The sequence below is a fragment of the Cupressus sempervirens genome, chromosome 2 (genome assembly GCF_028749045.1).
Source record: "Cupressus sempervirens isolate cs-2001-9-10 chromosome 2, ASM2874904v1, whole genome shotgun sequence".
Taxonomy (NCBI): Eukaryota; Viridiplantae; Streptophyta; class Pinopsida; order Cupressales; family Cupressaceae; genus Cupressus; species Cupressus sempervirens.
This window is the reverse complement of record NC_143119.1, coordinates 742,487,197-742,506,462: the sequence shown is the minus strand read 5'-3', so window position 1 is coordinate 742,506,462 and position 19,266 is coordinate 742,487,197. Positions and strand designations below refer to the sequence as shown.

The 19,266-nt window shown below is 34.6% G+C and overlaps 1 protein-coding gene across 3 annotated transcripts in view; it reads right to left on the bottom strand.

Annotated features, from left to right (window-relative positions):
• The window catches only part of STT3A (staurosporin and temperature sensitive 3-like A), a 125,646-nt gene that overhangs the window by 9,954 nt on the left and 96,426 nt on the right, over positions 1 to 19,266 (bottom strand). For 2 of the 3 annotated variants that reach the window (XM_089815272.1, XM_089815274.1), the window contains exons 12-17: positions 6,277 to 6,372; positions 1,835 to 1,955; positions 1,260 to 1,340; positions 1,019 to 1,132; positions 530 to 778; positions 78 to 221 (exon numbers count right to left, since the gene is read on the bottom strand). In XM_089815272.1, the coding sequence (XP_089671398.1) occupies positions 78 to 221; positions 530 to 778; positions 1,019 to 1,132; positions 1,260 to 1,340; positions 1,835 to 1,955; positions 6,277 to 6,372 (805 nt within the window). The remainder of the gene's footprint in view (positions 1 to 77; positions 222 to 529; positions 779 to 1,018; positions 1,133 to 1,259; positions 1,341 to 1,834; positions 1,956 to 6,276; positions 6,373 to 19,266) is intronic. The other variant, XM_089815273.1, reaches the window with a different exon arrangement.

Here is a 19,266-nt window from a genome sequence, read left to right as displayed (position 1 = left end):
TTAATTCTCAGCAGAAAAGCTAGTCAATGTTAACAAGTTATTGCAATACAACATATTTATTTACAAAGGACATACACCTTGTCATCCTCATCAGTATTATGGCTTAGCCATGCATAAGCTTCCCGGAAATCGTCAAAAACGTGAACTCCATCAGATGTATGTGATGAAAGCACAATTGATGGAGCTGAATAAGCTTCTGCTGCAGCCCAAACACAATGAACCTGCAAATGAATTCTTCAAAAATCACTTTACTAGAAAATTCTTCAGAATGCCCTGACAAAATGAGACTTTAGAGAAGCACATTAGTATCATAGAGGATATTGTATTAGCAATTAGCTGCACTCTAGTATATGAAGATTCACATATGTCCATTGATCATCTGTATAATACTATAAGGATAACATTGCCATCAGAAACTGAGAAGAAATACACAAAAAAAGGACCTACATTGCATATAAGACCAAGTAAGCATAGAAGATAAATTCAAATATTAAAAACAGCAGAAAGAACTATTAGTCTATTAGCATACCACATAAAATGATCCCAATATAATAAGTAACAAGATACCAACAGCAGATGCTTCCAACGGAAGAAGCAATGGCTGCTTTTTGTTATCCTTTTTATCCGAAACCTTTTCCACATTCTCCTTTTCCTTTTTTCTGCTTCTCTTTGAGGGCTTCTCTCTCAAAGGTTCTCTGTCTTTTCCAGCTTCAGAAATTTTAGGCCCTTCCTTCAGCTCATTTGTGATTGTTTCTGTTCCATCTGTCGAGGCATCTTTCTGAAGAAAAGAATCCAAACTCAAAGAAAGCATTTATGATGCTGATGTAATTGTTTAATCCATAACAAGTTGCAAAAGAATGAAATAATATTAATTTCCATCAATTTGAACAAACAGCATTGCATGTACATCAACCAAGCAACAAGTAGAATGGGAAATGCTAAAAGCTAAAACAGCAAATCTAGCCTGGCTAGCATGATATTTATAGAATCCAGTCAAAAGATTGAAAACCACTCTTACAAGTAGAAATTGAACCTGGAATTTGATTGATCGTGTTAGCACTGTAAAAGCTTCAGAAAGAGCGATTCCAGATAAAATACAAGCTGCAGGAGCCAGGACTAGCATAAGCCGCACCTGTGAAAAGAGACCACAACATGCTTTACTAAAAGATATACCTATTACACCAAGATTTTGTACGAAGTATATACTATATGTTATACACTATAAAGAAAATACTATTATGAGGAGCTAGAAGTATTACCATTACACCAGAAAAGTATACTGATGTCACAATGTAGAGAACCAAAAATGAGCTTGCATCAGACAATGGTAGGAAACATGCCTGCAGAAATGGCAAGGTGAATTTATCAAAAATATTTTACTAGAGAACAAGCAAAATATTCCAGTTGCAAATTTATCTCCATTCAAACTGCACTTATATTTACCAGATATTATTTATCCAAGAGAGAACAATTACAAACCCAAATATTTTCAAATTCATTATCAGAAATATGTATCCTTTTTTCTTTTCTTAAACAGGGTCAAGATCAATAACTTAATTATATTATAAAAATAGTTTTAGAAAAAACAAGTTCAGCAGTTAAATTAGTCAAAAGCAATGCAAATAGTCAAGATTGTTTAAGATGTGAACAGTGTTGCTAACAATATCCACTGATAAACCAATAGGATATATTTTTCTTTTATAACGACTCTTTTAAATTCAAAAGCTCTCCAAAAAAGCAAGTAATTCTAAGCAAAAAACCATACATACAATATTTGGCGTAGATATCAAGAAAAGAAAAAAGATCCTCTCAAAAGTAAATACAGGATACTTACAATGATGCCAGCGGGTACTAGAAATGCTAGAACATTTATATCCATAAAATATGAAGGCCATGTAGGTGGTTGATGTTCACTAACACTCGCAATGATAGGAATATACTTGCTGGCGTAGGTCCTGGCACAAGAAAAATAAAACAGAACTATGTGATTCACAATAGATTGAAAGTAAACCTGTCCTCATTCTGTTTGGCAACCAATCAAATTTATAGCTTTTCAGAAATGTCAGAAATGTATCTGCAGCATAACCACCAGAGATGCCAACATTCAAATGCCAGTAATATTATCAAACTATAGTAGTCTACCAAACAGAGAAATTACAAACCAATAGGTCCAACCCTAAAGTGTATGTTAGAGGATCAATAGAAATTAGCTAAGATAAAATCCAACTTTGATTTATCAATGATTGAAACGTCTTCAGTTAGAAACAAGATTTCTAGAAGATATATGTAGAGCTAAAAAAATTGTATCATGCAAAACGCTAAAAACTATGAATAAACATAAAGTATGAAATAACATGACTCAATCCTGAACAACAGAATTACATCAGGAGGCACAACCACATTGATCAAGGAGGGCATTTTACCTCAAAAAGACACAAAATAAGGTTCAAAAAAGAAGGCCTAGGGTACATAATTCACAGGCAAAAAAAATTTAAAACAATCTAGAACAAAATGAAAATCAACGAAGAATTTGCATGTGGCTATTTATCAAGATTAAGAATTCCCCGTCATGTTGGACTAATACTTAAGTTTGGAATAGCAGCCAACATGGGGCACACATAACCCCAGGTTATGCTACAGTCAATTGGGATAGAATCAGGAGAATCATAATGAGTTTGGCAATGCCGCAACTGAACTCGCCTGAGAACCCCAGGCAAGCATAGAACCCACCCATGGAAAATCTTACCAATCAGATTATAAGGCACTGTACCAGTTGAGTGGCAATAAAAATGCTTTATACTAAATGAATCAAGATTACATTTTAATTATACAGTTGCCTTAAATAGGTTAAGCTGAATGAAATCGCCATTAAATGCAAAACTAAATCTGACTGGTTTAAAATTCAAATTGACCAAAAATTATTGAGAATTAACACACAAAAGGGTTCTACTAAACTCAATTGTCTAATTTGACATTGACTTCAATTAGGGAGTGAACTAGGATATTAACAAAGACTAGCTTCTAGCTCAACCGTATCAGGAGGATATAATGAATTATCCCCATTCACAACCAATTGTTTGTATAATTTAGACAACTGAACCTAAGCTAACTAGATAAAGTAAGGTAAAAGTGGCATCAAAGGTTATGATGAATTATCCCCATTCATGCTTAAGTTTGACTTACAGTAGTTGGGGAACAAAAGGGGGATCAGGAGTGCCAAACAGAGATCTCAACCAAAACTATGACTTATGGAAACTATGTACCTCAAATAAGGTCTTGCAACAAGGCTAGTGGAAGTGCCACATGAATGTTCTCTTGCAATAAAATTATTTGGAACACATTTTAATCAATCAACTTTCTTTCAAGAGCATTCAACACCTAGAAAACCATGTATTGATAAGGAAGCAACATTTGTCTATTGTAATGGATCAGACAATCTAGGTAGATGGAATCATAGTGGCTTGGGGAAAGTAGACTCTACAAAGTGGCCTCTTGTTGATCACTAGAGGAACAAAAGTTGGTCACTCAACTAGTCGAAGAAGATCAAGCCATCCCCTTTAATTCATCATCTAAAGCATAGAAAAAAAGTTGTTCTTGAGAATAAATTGGCAAACCAAAGGATAAAGGTTTTTTTAATTTAATCAGGGAACAATTGGGATAGTGTAAGGATTCTCATTAAAGAAAAAGAAAAATTGCATGTGTTACAGTTTCCAAAAATGATTGGCCGACCTCAAAAATAGGTCAAAGTTGCAATCATAATGGTTTGTGGCAAGTTTTTGGAAATTTAACTGTGACGAATTGCAATTTTCAGGTCAAATTCACCATTTTCCTGCTGAAAAAATCATTACCATGCAGCATGTAGTAGTTTATCACAGTTTTTAGTATTTACACATGTTTTTGTTACAAAAAGTCATCTCCAAAACATGTAAGCACTGATAAAGTTGAACTGAAAAAGTGTAGGGACAAACATAGAAGTGGGCATATAACCTAATGAAACATAACTAAAGAATATTGTCAAGGTCCAAGGCTGTCAAGCTTATTCAATTGACAGGAATCACAAGCACTACCAAAGGAAATGACTGACTGTCCTTTCAAATCCTCAATTATAACTCCATTGAGAAAACCCTAGATGGCTTTGTATTATCCTAAATAATTTTGGAAGTAAAGGCACAGAAAACTTTTGAAACTATCACTTGTCTACATCAACATTACCTATACCAAAAACATCAAAATAAGAATTACCACCAATGAATATTCTGTCAATGTTAAAATGGTTGATACTAGGAAGGAATTTGACATAATCATATGATGTGTAGCCCCAAATCGATAATTCAATTGAATTAAGGAGAAATCTAAGCTGATAAAACACCATGTGAATGCAAAGTGAACCGAAAACTAAGGAAACTAGATTTTTGTCACCTAAAAAAGAATGTGAGGAAGGATCTGGTTATTCATCCCACTTGAGATTGTGCTTCTGTATTGCAGCCTCCTGACCTAGCATTTACAATTGTGCATGCCTTTTGGCACCTACTCTTCCTTTGCCTTCTATGAAGAAGTCGAATCTAACACAAAACCTCTAGATTGATGTCTCTGTCTACATTGAACCATAGTAGCAAAAGTCATGAGAAAATCAAGATTTCTTGCAAGCTCCCCAATTCACCAGTTTCTTCAACTTAAAAATTTCAATTTATAACAAAAAAAGTTGTGGCCTAGTTTTTGGCAATTAAACTACTGGATACCAAAAATCCAACTTTTCTCCTTTTTTGTGAATTTTGTGAGGTAAGCCCATTGTATTAAAAAAACTACCCTTTATTTTTTGGCATTCTTTACCATTTTACTTTTACTTTTGGAATGAATGAATGAACGATTTTAATAACGTCCACAAGGCCAAAGCAGCCTACGGGACCACCTAGAAAAAAGCACACACCCCAAAAAAGGGTAAAAGAACTTTAGACCTTTTGAAACTGCTTCTTTAAGTCTGCTCTTCAACAATGAATGTTGATTGCTAAGTTTTCTGTCCTGTGTAGCTGTGTTGCCTCAAAAAGAATATCTAAATTGCCTGCTTCTAGAATATCCCCATAGCTGGAGCAGATGTCATTGTTTGCTGTGAGAAAATGTCGCTCAGTCTCCCCCACCCTCATGTTGCAAAATAAACATATTCTCTCCTCCCACTCTTCCTTTGGTATCATCTGTCAACCCATTTCGCACCTCAAGTGATGAGAGCTTGACCTAAGTTGCACTATGAGCATTTTAGCTCTCCATTTGATATTTGCTCCTATGTATGCGTTCTCACCATGGTCTCTCATTGAGTTAAATTCTTTGATATATCGTCTTTGTGCCCATTTTGTTCTGACCATATGAGACTCCTGTATTTTTCCTTCACGGACTTTTTTATTCCATCATGGTTATTTGGACATTCCTGCATGCTAACATCCCATTTTTCCATCCACTTGACATCTTATTAACCTTAACACTAACCAAATTTTCAAGATTAAATCATGATGTTTTTAAAAGACATTAGTCTTCTTGGTTTACTAATGTATTCCTAAAAAGATTTTTCCCTGCTATGCTTTGAAAGTATGAACTATCTTTAGAGCTATGGAAAGAAAGCATGTCCATCTATACGAAGTATGAACATCTCTTGTTCACACATCAACTATGTTAGTGTTGAAGTTATGATTCTTATGATTCTTAAAAGGTTTCATCAATACATTTGAACTGACAACTGGTATTAACGTCCACGAGCAAATGGATTAGTTAAATTGAATCTTGAAAGAACAGTCAGATACAATAAGTAACTGGAATTCAGAGACCTTTGTCAGTAACTTGTGTTGCACCACTTCCTGATGACATCATTGTTGTTTGTTGTAGGATTATTCATCAATGTTATCTCTAAGTACCATTGTTCCACACAGATTAAATTTGGGACTTCTTTGCTAATACAGGTTTCCCTCTGGGTTGGGTGTAACAAGCTTTTGGCTTTGTAATTTTATAAAGAACTTGAACTAATCTCATTAAGCTTATAATATTTATTGGTTGGTAAGTCTTATTATGTGTACTTGGATTAACATTTCACCCAATAATGAATAGACTGAGTTTGAATATTTTACAACTGGTGTTTGTATTTTTTTAATTGCAGCATTGCTCTCTTCTAAATTGTATATACTACATGAAAAGAGAAAGATTTAAACATGGCCAATCATAAATATTATATAATTATGAGGACATGTTCAGCCCTTCCACTCATATAAAGAAGCACAACATATTGAAACTTACGGATCAAGAAGACTTAAACTCCGTCCACTCCACCCCTTTGTAGGACTTCCTGCCACTGATGCCACCAATATCGCTACCAATGCAACAAGCACAACCCTGTATGGACAACAATGAATATTTAGTACTATCAAGTATTTCTGATTCATCACTAGTTTATCTTCTTAGGTTGAAAAATATGTCAACAAACTGAAATCCTTAATAAGAAAACTCCTTAATCATCAGATATGTGATTGTCGTTGAACTTAAAGTAATGTAATAATATCGCTTTCTATCACTCATGCACTGTATCACTCAATAAAACAATTTGACAAGAGTCTAAATTAACTCAACAGTTACGGCTCTACACTTGATTTCTCTTGAAACCTGTAATTTCTAGATTCATTCTAAAGATGATTTTACACTTGTTCCCATTTCTAAAGTAAAGCATTATTGTGAGGAGTAAATTATGGAAGGAATAAAATGCAATTCCATTGGTTACAGGCTTACAGCCAACTATGCAAACCAATAGTGTTGAGACTTCAAGAGATGACAAAACCACTCATACAACATGACAATTCTATTAGCCACCTCCCATTCTTTTAGCATGTGATAAGGCCACTATGTAACCAAATAACTTGAGATAACAAGATGCTAATTCACATTTGCTGTTTAATTTACAAGTGCCTGTGCTTACAAGATACTAATTTACATTTGCTCTTTAAGTCACAAGTGTGTGCACTTAATACCTTTATGTTTATATCTATCAACTGAGACTGCTTCCTAGTTTGAAATTAAAACTCCTAGGCTTTGAATGACTTTATGCACAAGGTCTACAGGGATAAACTTTCAAGTGCAAAACCATGCCATTTGATCTAAAGGAGAGAAGAAGCAATACTATGTCAAATTATGATGAGGTTCTTCATCAACATATTTTTTTAATTATCAACTGTGTTCTAGCTGTCAACTAGTACATAACAATCAGAAACCTAGTACACAATTTTGTTCATTCTAACATCAGCTACTTATTGTCATACATCTATCCAAAGCTCAAAATCATCCATAGTGGCATCAAAAAACACTGCAATAAAATTTTCCCTGCAAATAGCTCAAAACTTCATTTTGCTATCTTTCAGTGTTTAACTTTACTTGAGCCCCTGAACCCAGAGATTTTGGTGACAGCATAACAAAGAGAGCTTGTGAATGCAAGATATGTCAAGCTGCTTATCAGCTTCAGAAAGAATGATGCATCATCTTGTTTTCAACTACTGATGCAACAAGATTCAATCATTAAAACAGAAATTATAAAGATTCTTGGCATACTTTTGAACAATTAAAATTCCATCAAAAGTTTCCTAGAACTCTATTCTTGGTCAATGATGTTAGAGATCTAAATCAGTCGTGTCAAAAGTACAGAAAACATCTGACTTGCCTTATAAATATGCCACTCTCATTACCCATGGGGGTTATGTCAAACAATATCATCACTTTTAAGCTAAGTTGCCAATTCTGGTACAAGGCCAAGCACAGGTACAGGATTTGGATATACTGGTTCAGAAAAGAAAAATTCCCTTGGGTACAGTGTGGCTGTATTATATAGATATATATGTATATACATATATGCATTACAATTATAAGACGTGAAAACAATGATACTCATAATTGATAATTCAGGACTTGTAAAATGTCAATAAGCAATGAAAATTAGAACCAATTTCAAATAATCTTCAGAGTTCCCTTCATCAAGACCATCAAAGTCGATAGTTGGTTCAGTTTCATTTGAACCACAATGATTTAAAATCCCACTTCCACTAGCCATGCCATATGCAGAAACTGTTGGGCTTACAAATCTCACTGGTATGAAGTTTGTAAATTGGCAAGGCTAACACTTGACACAACAATGTGTTGTCATTGATTGGCAACTAGTCAATGAAAGATGAAGATGCTGCAAGGTAGTACGTCCACCAGTAGAAGAGTGCACCGATATACATGTGTGGTAACACAATATATGCCACGACCAACAGATAGGCATAGAGGTTAGTTGATCACGGATAATCTGTGATGAGTCACATGGATTTGACAAGACACAAGTACAGTCAGAGTTGATGTGACAGGTATACAAGTTGAAGTGGCGGAAGGATGAAAGGACAGATGTTACATCTAGGTTCACAGAGAGACTGGCAGGTTTACCAGTGTAGACCCTACTAGTAGGTGTCATGGGTTTTCTGTGAATAGCTCAAGTATGAATTTCAAATTTCAAATTGAGCGGGATTTTATTTTGAGTAACTGCACCCAGACATTGCAAATTGTATAAAGGCACTCAGTCTTCATTAATGAAGTTGTTGGTGTTGTTGTTGTTCAAAGGAAGAGTGCAAGCTAGTGAAGAACACAGTTGCAGATAAGATAGTGGAACAACAAACAGGTTGTTTAGAAAAACAAGGCAGAAGTGAGACTGAAGTACTCACAAGGCAAGCAAAGAAGGGTAGAAGATCAGTGCATCCTGAAGAAAAAAATACAAGGCAAGACAATGTATAAATAAAATAAAAGAATGACTATATTAGTGTCTTCATATAAATAATTTAAGTTGCATTTTTAATATGCGTATTATAAACGAGATTTTTTAAAGATATATATAATATAATATAATATATGTGTGTGTAACTATTATTGTAAAGCATTTTAAATTAAGTCAGTTATGAATCGATTGACTGAAAGTCATATCTAACAATAAAAACATGTTAACCGTAGTTATGGTTTTGGGTGGACTTTATTATGTTTTGAACAACATTACTCCATGTGAAGTCATTTCCACAAGGGACATGACTAAATGACTTCTAGGAGAGTTGTGCTTCCTCGTGGGCATGTCCCACTCTATACATAAACTCTATCTCCGTGGACTGAGAGACTTCTAGGGGACTATCAACCTCAAATCAGGCATCTCACCTAAACTCGCTGGAGTACAATATGTACCCAAGATAAAAAGGAATTTGGTTTCAATTACAGCACAAGAGGACAAGGGATACAAAATCACTTTCATGGATGGAAAAGTCCTAGCTTGGCCCTAGAACACAAACATAAAAAAAATGCCTATATTGTTGGAACAACGCATGAATGCCTCTACAAACTATGCACTTCTCCACCTTCAGTTACAGCACAAGAGGACAAGGGGTACAGAATCACTTTCATGGATGGAAAAGTCCTAGCTTGGCCCTAGAACGCAAACATAAAAAATGCCTACATTATTGGAATAAGGCATGGATGCCTCTACAAACTATGTACTTCTCCACCTTCAGTATTAATTCATGAGTCTACTAAAGAAAATAAAATCTAGCACAGGAGATTAGGAGATTTTCATTTCTAAAGGTTACCTTCTTTAGAAAAGATGGTATCAAGATTACCTAAACTTGAACCTGATCATGAAGGGACATGCAAAGGTAGTGCATTAGGGAAGAATACCAAACACCTTTCACAGTAGTGAAAGCAAATCTAAAAATGTACTAGAAATTGTTCATTTTGATTTATGTGGACCTATGTCAGTTCCCTCCTTTAGGAGGATTTTTTTACTTATATTATCTTTGTAGATGACTACTAGGAAGACATGGATATATTTTCTAAAATGTAAAGAATCCAAAGAAATTCTTATAAGATTTAAAGAATGTAAACCACTAGTAGAACGTAAAACTGAAAACAAGATCAAAGCCCTAAAAATAGATAATGGGAGGGAATATACATCAGAATTCTTTTGAAAAAACTGTAAAATTGTTGGGGTCAAGAGGGAATTATCTATTCCTTAGAATACCAAACAAAATGGTGTTGTAGAAAGAAAGAACAAAACTATTGTTGAAGCTGCAAAAGCAATGATGCATGAACAATACTTAGAAACCCACCTTTGGTCCGAAGCCTCTAGTGTTGTTGTATAAATTCAAAATAGATGCCCTCACTCTCATCTTGAAAACAAACTCCTAAAGAAGCATTCTCTAGAAAGAAACTTAACATCAGTCACCTGAGAATATTCGGTTGCCCTATTTACATTCATATCCCTAAAGAGAAAAGAACTAAATTAGAGCCTTTTGGGAAAAGAGCAATTCTTGTTGGGTACAATCAAAGGTCTAAAGCCTGTCGAATATACATCCCTGGACAAAGACACATTGAACTAAGCAGAGATGTAATATTTGATGAGGAAATTGCATTTGAAAGATCCAAGGATGAAAATGAATTAAATAACAAAGATCTTCAAAGGGATTTATCTTGAAATTCAGAGGGAGAATTAAATAGAAGACAATAACCTCATAGAACCTATGGATACAACAAATGTACCTAGAGAAAATAAGAGAAGACCTTGATGACCCAGAAAAATGATTGAAGAATCAGAAAAACATGCAGCTCCTCCAAGATCTCTTACGGAAAGAAAAAGGCCAAACATATTCTCTAGTTATATTGCACTGATGAGTGAACTTTCAAATTCAAAACCTTCAAATGTAGAGAAAGCCCTTCAACATTAAACTTGGAAGGATGCTATGACGAAAGAATATAATTCCATTCTCAAAAATGATGTATGGGATATTGTTCCCAAACCCAAAGACAAGTTGGTTATATCATCCAAGTGTTTGTTTAGAATTAAACGTGCAGTAGATGGAAGCATAGAAAAACACAAGACTAGATTTGTTGCAAGGGGATTCTCTCAATAGGAGGGCATTGACTATAAAAGAGTTTTTTTCTTCTGATTGCCAGATATACCTCTATTAGAATAGTAATTGTTATTGTTGTTTCAAAGGGATGGAAGATTCACCAAATGGATGTAAAGACTGCTTTCCTAAATGGAATGATAGAAGTATACTTAGAGCACCCTGGTACATGAGAAACAATCTCATGTATGCAGACTGATGTAATGATCCCATCTTTTGGCCTTCACGTTCTTTTAGTAGTTGACCAAGTGTGTGTGCGTTAGCCTTGTTCTACATGGTCCCGAGGGCTATCGAAGGGTTTAATGGGATCCTGGAGTGTTTTGGCCTAGTCATTTCCAGTTTGGGCCAAAACGAAGTTGATTTACTCAGTTTCAGGCATACTTACTATTTTTAGTAAGTCGGCAGGACACAGTGCAGGTCAATTTTGGTGATTGGATTCGATACTCCTCGGTGAGAGCTTTCCGATGAGCTATCACTCGCATTATTCGGAGTCTGATTGCTAATACATTTTAATGCCTGAAGTTTTATAAAAGTAACGTCTAATTTAATTGTAAAATATTTAAGTGTTACTTTAATATTTATTTTATGGTGATGTGTACCCAAGGGAGACATAAGGGGTATTTTAATATATGTTTTATATATTACACATCTTTTATCCCACATTGCCCATATGAGTTGAGCGAACCTTTGGGAATAGAATAAAAGGAAGCATTTGTGGCTTCATTAGATAGGTTGAATATGAGAAGAAATTGGTGTGCGAGTTGCAGCTTTGTTCTTGGCATTTGAGGACGTCTATTCTCTGTTGTAACATTCTAGACGTCATTCCCTTAGGGTTTGGCCTTTGGAATACATCTCTTTGTAATTGATTGCAGCACTCTCAGCATTAATATAATTTCAGCAGTTGATTTAGCTTTTGGGCATTCCTGGGTGTCCATTACAGTGGTATCAGAGCTTCCTTGCAAAGTCTTTCATAAAGTTATAACTGGTGGGTGCCCATTACAGTGGTATCAGAGCTATAAATCTTGCCATCCTGTGGAGATCATATTGATAGCCGGATAAAGATGTATATTAGTCCAGATCAAGATGTGATGTTCAGACAGTTATTGGGTACATTAGAGAAGAGGCAACGTATGCAACAGGAGCAGAATAGGCAAATGGATATGATGTTGCAGCTTATGGCTAGACAGATGGGCATCAACATTGATGATTTGTATGTTGCTCCAGAGCAGAAGGTAGTCGATTTCTCAGGTGGGATCGAGACACGTATAGAGCCAGCCAGCTATGATGTTGGTGATGTGGGCATTTCGACAGAGTCAGTAGAGACATACGTGCAAAGTCAGGAGACCACATATGAAGCCTTGTCAGGGGATGATGACGTAGCAATAGTGGAATTAGGAGAATGCGAGGATACTATCATATCAGCAGCCACTTCTATGTCAGTTGAAGCATCCAATGAGGAGTTTAATGTTAATGTTGTTCCTATGTCCATATATTTCGATGCGGCAACACCTATTGTTGATACAGTTAACATGAGTACATATGGTTCACCTACAACTACATCTTTTTCAATGCATGATGGTGATAATATGCTTTCCAGTCCAATATATATTATGTGGATGGATAAAGGGAAGAAGACGTTTCATAGATCTTCTATGGAGTTGCCTTATGATGACATTCTGACTTCATCAACACAAGTTTTGAATGCTAGGCTACAGGGGTTGGTCCTAATGATGCGGGTTTGTAGTTGGTTTAACTTCCATATGGATATCACATATTGGGATCCAGGTGGAGGTTGGAGTCCATTATGTTACTTAATTGCTTGAGGACAAGCAATTTCAAGGAGGGCGGATTTGTAATGATCCCATCTTTTGGCCTTCACGTTCTTTTAGTAGTTGACCAAGTGTGTGTGCGTTAGCCTTGTTCTACATGGTCCCGAGGGCTATCGAAGGGTTTAATGGGATCCTGGAGTGTTTTGGCCTAGTCATTTCCAGTTTGGGCCAAAACGAAGTTGATTTACTCAGTTTCAGGCATACTTACTATTTTTAGTAAGTCGGCAGGACACAGTGCAGGTCAATTTTGGTGATTGGATTCGATACTCCTCGGTGAGAGCTTTCCGATGAGCTATCACTCGCATTATTCGGAGTCTGATTGCTAATACATTTTAATGCCTGAAGTTTTATAAAAGTAACGTCTAATTTAATTGTAAAATATTTAAGTGTTACTTTAATATTTATTTTATGGTGATGTGTACCCAAGGGAGACATAAGGGGTATTTTAATATATGTTTTATATATTACACATCTTTTATCCCACATTGCCCATATGAGTTGAGCGAACCTTTGGGAATAGAATAAAAGGAAGCATTTGTGGCTTCATTAGATAGGTTGAATATGAGAAGAAATTGGTGTGCGAGTTGCAGCTTTGTTCTTGGCATTTGAGGACGTCTATCCTCTCTTGTAACATTCTAGACGTCATTCCCTTGGGGTTTGGCCTTTGGAATTCTTTCTTATTGGCTTCATTATCAGGCAGTTTAGTTGCATTTCCGGCTACAGGCAGATTTGATATTTTGCTCATATCTTCTTCACTACTTGTCCGACGCTTATGCTGCTTGGAGGGAATGGTATTATGAAGGTAGTGGATTGATTGGAGGACAAAGTATTGTAGCAGCAAGTTCGTAAGCATGGGCTGGAGTATTATGACAATGTTGCTGAAGTAATTAGTGAGTTGATAAATCTGCCATGTATTTGGTTTTATGAATTCTGAAAATAACATTTTATTAGCAGCAGTTCATTTCCACTTTGCATATTGTTGTAGTTTCTTTCTTGTTTATGTTGTATGATACCAATTCCATGCACGAAACACAACAAACAAATAAACGTTTGATTTTCAGAGTTATAAGGGGTTTTAAGAAGTTGAATGCAAACTGTTTGACATAATTCCTTTCAGCAATTTGGTTTAGTTAGTTGGGACATCCAAGGGTGTCCATTACAACTGAAGAAAGCTTTATACAACCTCAAACAAGCTCCCCAAGCTTGGTATGGAAGGATAGATCATTAACTATCAAAATTTAGTTTTTCCAAAAATGATACAGATCCTAACCTATGTTCCCCCAAGTTTCTGGGACGGAAACGGTAGGGGACAACAAGACAGGTTTTCGAGACGGTAAAAAAATTTGCCAACACTGGGGACAAAGGGGGACAGCTATATACCAATAGAGAAAATGAAAATATATAGAGAAATTTAAAATATTTATATGAAAACATGGATAAAGCATGTACTTATACATATAGAACCTTAAAAAATGGAATCAACAGAATTCATATGCCAAATCTGTGTTACTTTGAGAGTCAAAGTCTAATTTGTTTTAGAAGTCAAAGTCAAAGTCCACAAATCTCTGAGACGTTTTCGGGATGGGGATGGCTGAAAATATACTAGGGGCACCTCCCCAAGTAACACTGATCCTAAACTATACTTCAAAACACAAAATGTAGATAAGCTGATTTTGGTGCTTTATGTTGACGATTTATTGATTACGGGAGAAGATCACCTCATATCCAAGTGTAAACAAGATCTTGCATCCAAATTTGACATGAATGATTTGAGTATTGTTCACTACTTTCTAGATTTAGAAGTATGGCAACATACAAATGAAATTATTCTAAATCCAGGTAAGTATATTATTGACATCCTAAAAAGATTTGGAACGATGGAATGCAAACCTATGTAAACTCCTATGGACACAAATTTACACAAGTTAAAAGAGGCAACTCCAGACTCAAAGAATTCTTACCCAACTCTCTACCGAAAAATTATCAGTTCCCTAATGTACTTAGTGAACATCAAACCTGATATTTGTTATGCAGTAAATGCACTTAGCCAACTTATGTGTGAACCTAAGCAAGTAAACATAGCAGTAGCCAAACACATCTTAAGGTATCTTTGTGGCACAATTGGATATGGTTTAAGATATAAAGATGTAGATCTTAATCTACATGGGTACACTGATTTTGATCGGGTAGGAAATTCATTGGATTGGAAAAGCACTTCAAGGTGTTGCTTTAGCCTGGGATTAGGGATGATATCTTGGTTTAGTAGAAAGCAATCACCAATAGCACAGCGCTCCACTGAAGCTAACTTTATTCCAACATCTATGGGAGCATGAGAAGCAGTATGGTTAAGAAAACTTCTAGTTGAGCTATTTGGAATACCACTAGAACTTACCATTATTCATTGTGATAGCCAAAGTTGTATCAAACTCTCCTTGAATCCAATGTTTCATAACAGATCAAAACACATTGAGATACCATATCACTACATCCCAGACATGGTGGAGAAGAATGTAGTTGAGCTGAAGTATGTTAGTATAGGTAATCAGATAGCAGACATCCTTAGCAAACCTCTTGCGAAAACGAATGTGGAATACTTTTGAGGCAAGAATCTCGACGTCTTTGTTTATTGTACTAATGAAGCTATTTTTTAATCATGTGTTATTTCATGATTTCTTGGGCCCTGTATACTTCATGAAGTGACAACTTCTAAATGATTATCACTTGTATTTGTAGAAGTTATTGCAAGGTGACTATCTTACAATAACTTAATCTTCTATCATGATGGATACCACATGGTTGATATCTAAGCAGATCATGATAGATTATATCTTGTAAATCAATCAACTAAGAGATAGATATCGTCACATAGATATCTGTGAGTTGCATTGCATAAATATATCATGGTGGATTAAAATCTGTGAACAAACCATGATACATGTGCACATACCTTATGAACATTTGAGTACTTGGTGAATATCATGAGACTTGATATTCGAAGACCATTACTCTGAGTACTTGGTAAATATCATGTGACTTTATATTTGTAGGCCATTAATCTTGATAGCAAGAGATGATATCAGCATTGCGAATATCTCCTGATCAAATATTTTCATAAACATATTACGAAGTAATTGGAAAATATTTGTTTGTAATTGGAAAATATTTGTTTTTTATTAACAGTGATCAAGTAAATCAATTTATACAAGACACTTAACGATGTTTCCTAAAGAAACAATCATAAAGAATAGAAACATTCTATTCTAGAAACAGAAAACTAAATATTAGAAACATTCTAATATTTACAGAAGATTACAATAGATAACCATTAGAAACTAAACAGAGATAATAAAAACTATTTTTTATCATAATATCCTCCCTTAAAGGTTAATCTATCCAAAGCACTAAGCTGTCAAAAAGTATAAAAGGCAGATTTTGTCTACTCAAGGGGCTCTGTACTATTCGTTGTGCGCTAAGAACCAGATTGCTTAGATAGGGAAGCTAAGCGCTTCCAACATTCAACCTTCATATGCCCAAACTTGTGGCAATAGTTGCATTGAATGTTCTTTTTCCATGAGCCTTCTGAATCTGGAGCAAAGGATGTTTGTTAAGAAGACTGGTTATGGTACTTTGGATAATGCTCCAAATTTGCAAAGGAGCATAATGCTCCAAAAATAACCGCAAAAGCCATGATTTTTATAAGAAAATCAAAAAAAATGAACACAATTTTTGGGTGAAAAATCAATCAAAACCCAACATGATTTTTGAGGTGAAAAATCAACCAAAACCCAACATGATTTTTGAGGTGAAAAAACAATCAAAACCTGACATGATTTTAAGGTGAAAAAACAATCAAAACGTGACAATACAAAGCTTCATTTTTTAAGAAAAATGGTGAAACCCAACAGCTAAAAAATTACAAACCCACAAAGGAATCCCACACAACTTTGTGAATTACAGAATTGAAAATTATTAAGGGAAAATTAATAGAAACCCATAAAAAAAACTATATTAGAGGGAAAAAACGAAAGCCCGTCAAGTTTTTAATTTTCTTTTTAGAAAAAAAAATTATGAAAACCCACCAGAATTTTTAAGGGAGTCAAACACGAGACTTTGCATGGTAAAGCAACACATGCAAACAACATGCAAGTACATGCAACCCTCAAAAAGTAGAGACCTAGAAAGTTTGAAGGTTGACTCGGAAGAGAGCTCGAAAAACCCAAAAAGAAAATGTTGTTGGTTTCTTGATCGGCTGGCATGAAAATCAAGGCACCCAAAAAAAAAGGGACGACAACCTAGTTGAGATATCAAAAACCCACCAAGAACTTTATAAAGAAATTTTGATCTTGTACAAAAAATTAGGGTTTTGAACAAAAATGGCTATGCTGCAAAAAAACACACAAAGAATGGCAGAAATGTGTAAAAAAAGCAAACAAATCTGAACAAAAATGGGTTGCAAAACCGAACCAGAAGTTGACGGATTCTGATCTCTTAGAACAGAAACCCTAGTCAGATTGTAGAGAGAGTTGGAAGCAAATATGCATGTAAAAAATTTCAAAAATAAAAGGCAAATAATTTCAACTAAGAAATTATAATTATTTTCGAAAAAAATTGAAGTATTGGCTCTGATACAAGAGATCAATTTATAATTTAGAGAATTGGCTTCTTATTAACAATGATCAAGAGATCAATTTATACAAGAGACTGAACAATGTTTCCTTAAGAAAAATCGTAAACGATAGAAATATTATATTCTAGAAGCAGAAAACTAAATATTAGAAACATTCTAACATTTACAGAAGATTACAATAGATAACCATTAGATAATAAGCAGAGATAATAAAAACTATCTATTATCGTAATAGGACATGCCATTATAACTAATGTTATTATTCTTTTATCCTCCTTAGCTAAGAGGGAGTGTTAATGACTTGTAGCTTCCGTCGGATAACTTATTAATAAGCAAATCATTCTTAGATATATATAAAATAGAAGAATGATTATATTAATAAGTGTCTTCATATAAATAATTTAAATTGAATTTTTAATATGCTTTTATAATGAATGAGATTGTTTAATTATGTATATAATATAATATAAATTTTTATGTGTGTGTAACTACTATTATAAAGCATATTAATAAAACATTTTAAACTAAATCAATTATGAATATGTCATGTCCCCATTTTGGAGGCAATTTGATTTAATTAATTTAATTAATTAGGTTATCCAAAATAATGAATATTTTATGAGGATGACTAATTAATTATTTTAATTAAATAAATAAGTGGTATTAAGTTAATTATTTATAAAGTTATCAAATAAATAGATATTAAAAGGTAACTTTATATTTAATTAATTTAATAAAGTGACTTGAATTATAAAATATTTTATAAAGTCACTTATTAGATAAAACAAAATAATGTTCTAGAATCTTCTGGAGAAAGTGGAGGAAAAAGAATAAATAGGCACCCCGAGCTTCATTCTAATCATCCAGATTATTTGTTGTTGATGTTGATGTTTGTTGATGTGCATTGTGGAGCCTAGGGTTTCTGTAATAGTCACGACTGGCCATTGAGAACGAAAACTCTCAATTGGTACGCAATTTTGAGGGTGTGAAATATCACTTCAATTATTGCAGCTGGGAGGAAGATACTTCAGTCTTCTATTTGTGCTACATTGAGAAAAAACATTTGTGGCCATTGAGAACGAAAACTCTCAATTGGTACGCAATTTTGAGGGTGTGAAATATCACTTGAATTATTGCAGCTGGGAGGAAGATACTTCAGTCTTCTATTTGTGTTACATTGAGAAAAAATATTTGAGTACAAAAAGCAGGCCGAAAAAGCAGATCGAAAAAGCAGGCCGAAAAAGCAATTCGAAAAAGCAGTTCGAAAAAGCCAGCCGAAAAAGCAGTCCAAAAAAACAGGCCGAAAAAAGCAGAACTGAAAAAGCAAGCCGAAAAAGTAGGTTCGGAAAAGCATTCGAAAAAGCAAAGAAAATTATTACAGCCATCTACAATCAGGGGCAGCAGCTAGAGAGGCACGACTTGGGCACTTGAGGAGGTTATTTTCTGTTCAGTGGTATTGCAATACATCTATGCCAGGTCTGTTGTGTATTTTCATAGTTGCCTTTCACTATAGAGTGCTGTTGTAATTGTCATTTCGTATCAAACCTATCATTCATTAATAGATACATCATTCATTTTTACATTCCTCACAATGGTATCAGCTATCCATGGCTTTAGTTGTATTTAATCATGCATGTGATTAGCGTACTGTTGTAGGGGAGTATTGAAGTTAGATATTTAGTGTTGCATTAGTTTTCATTGGCAGTTTTTAGGTGCATATTACTTTACCAGCAATCATCATATTTTGATATCTTTGTAAATGCCAAGAGTCTTGGCTAACTTAGTATGAATATTGTATTGGATACTCATTCTCAATTAAGGAGATACAATTGCTGGTCATTAATAGTTGTCTTTGAGCGTTAATATATCATTT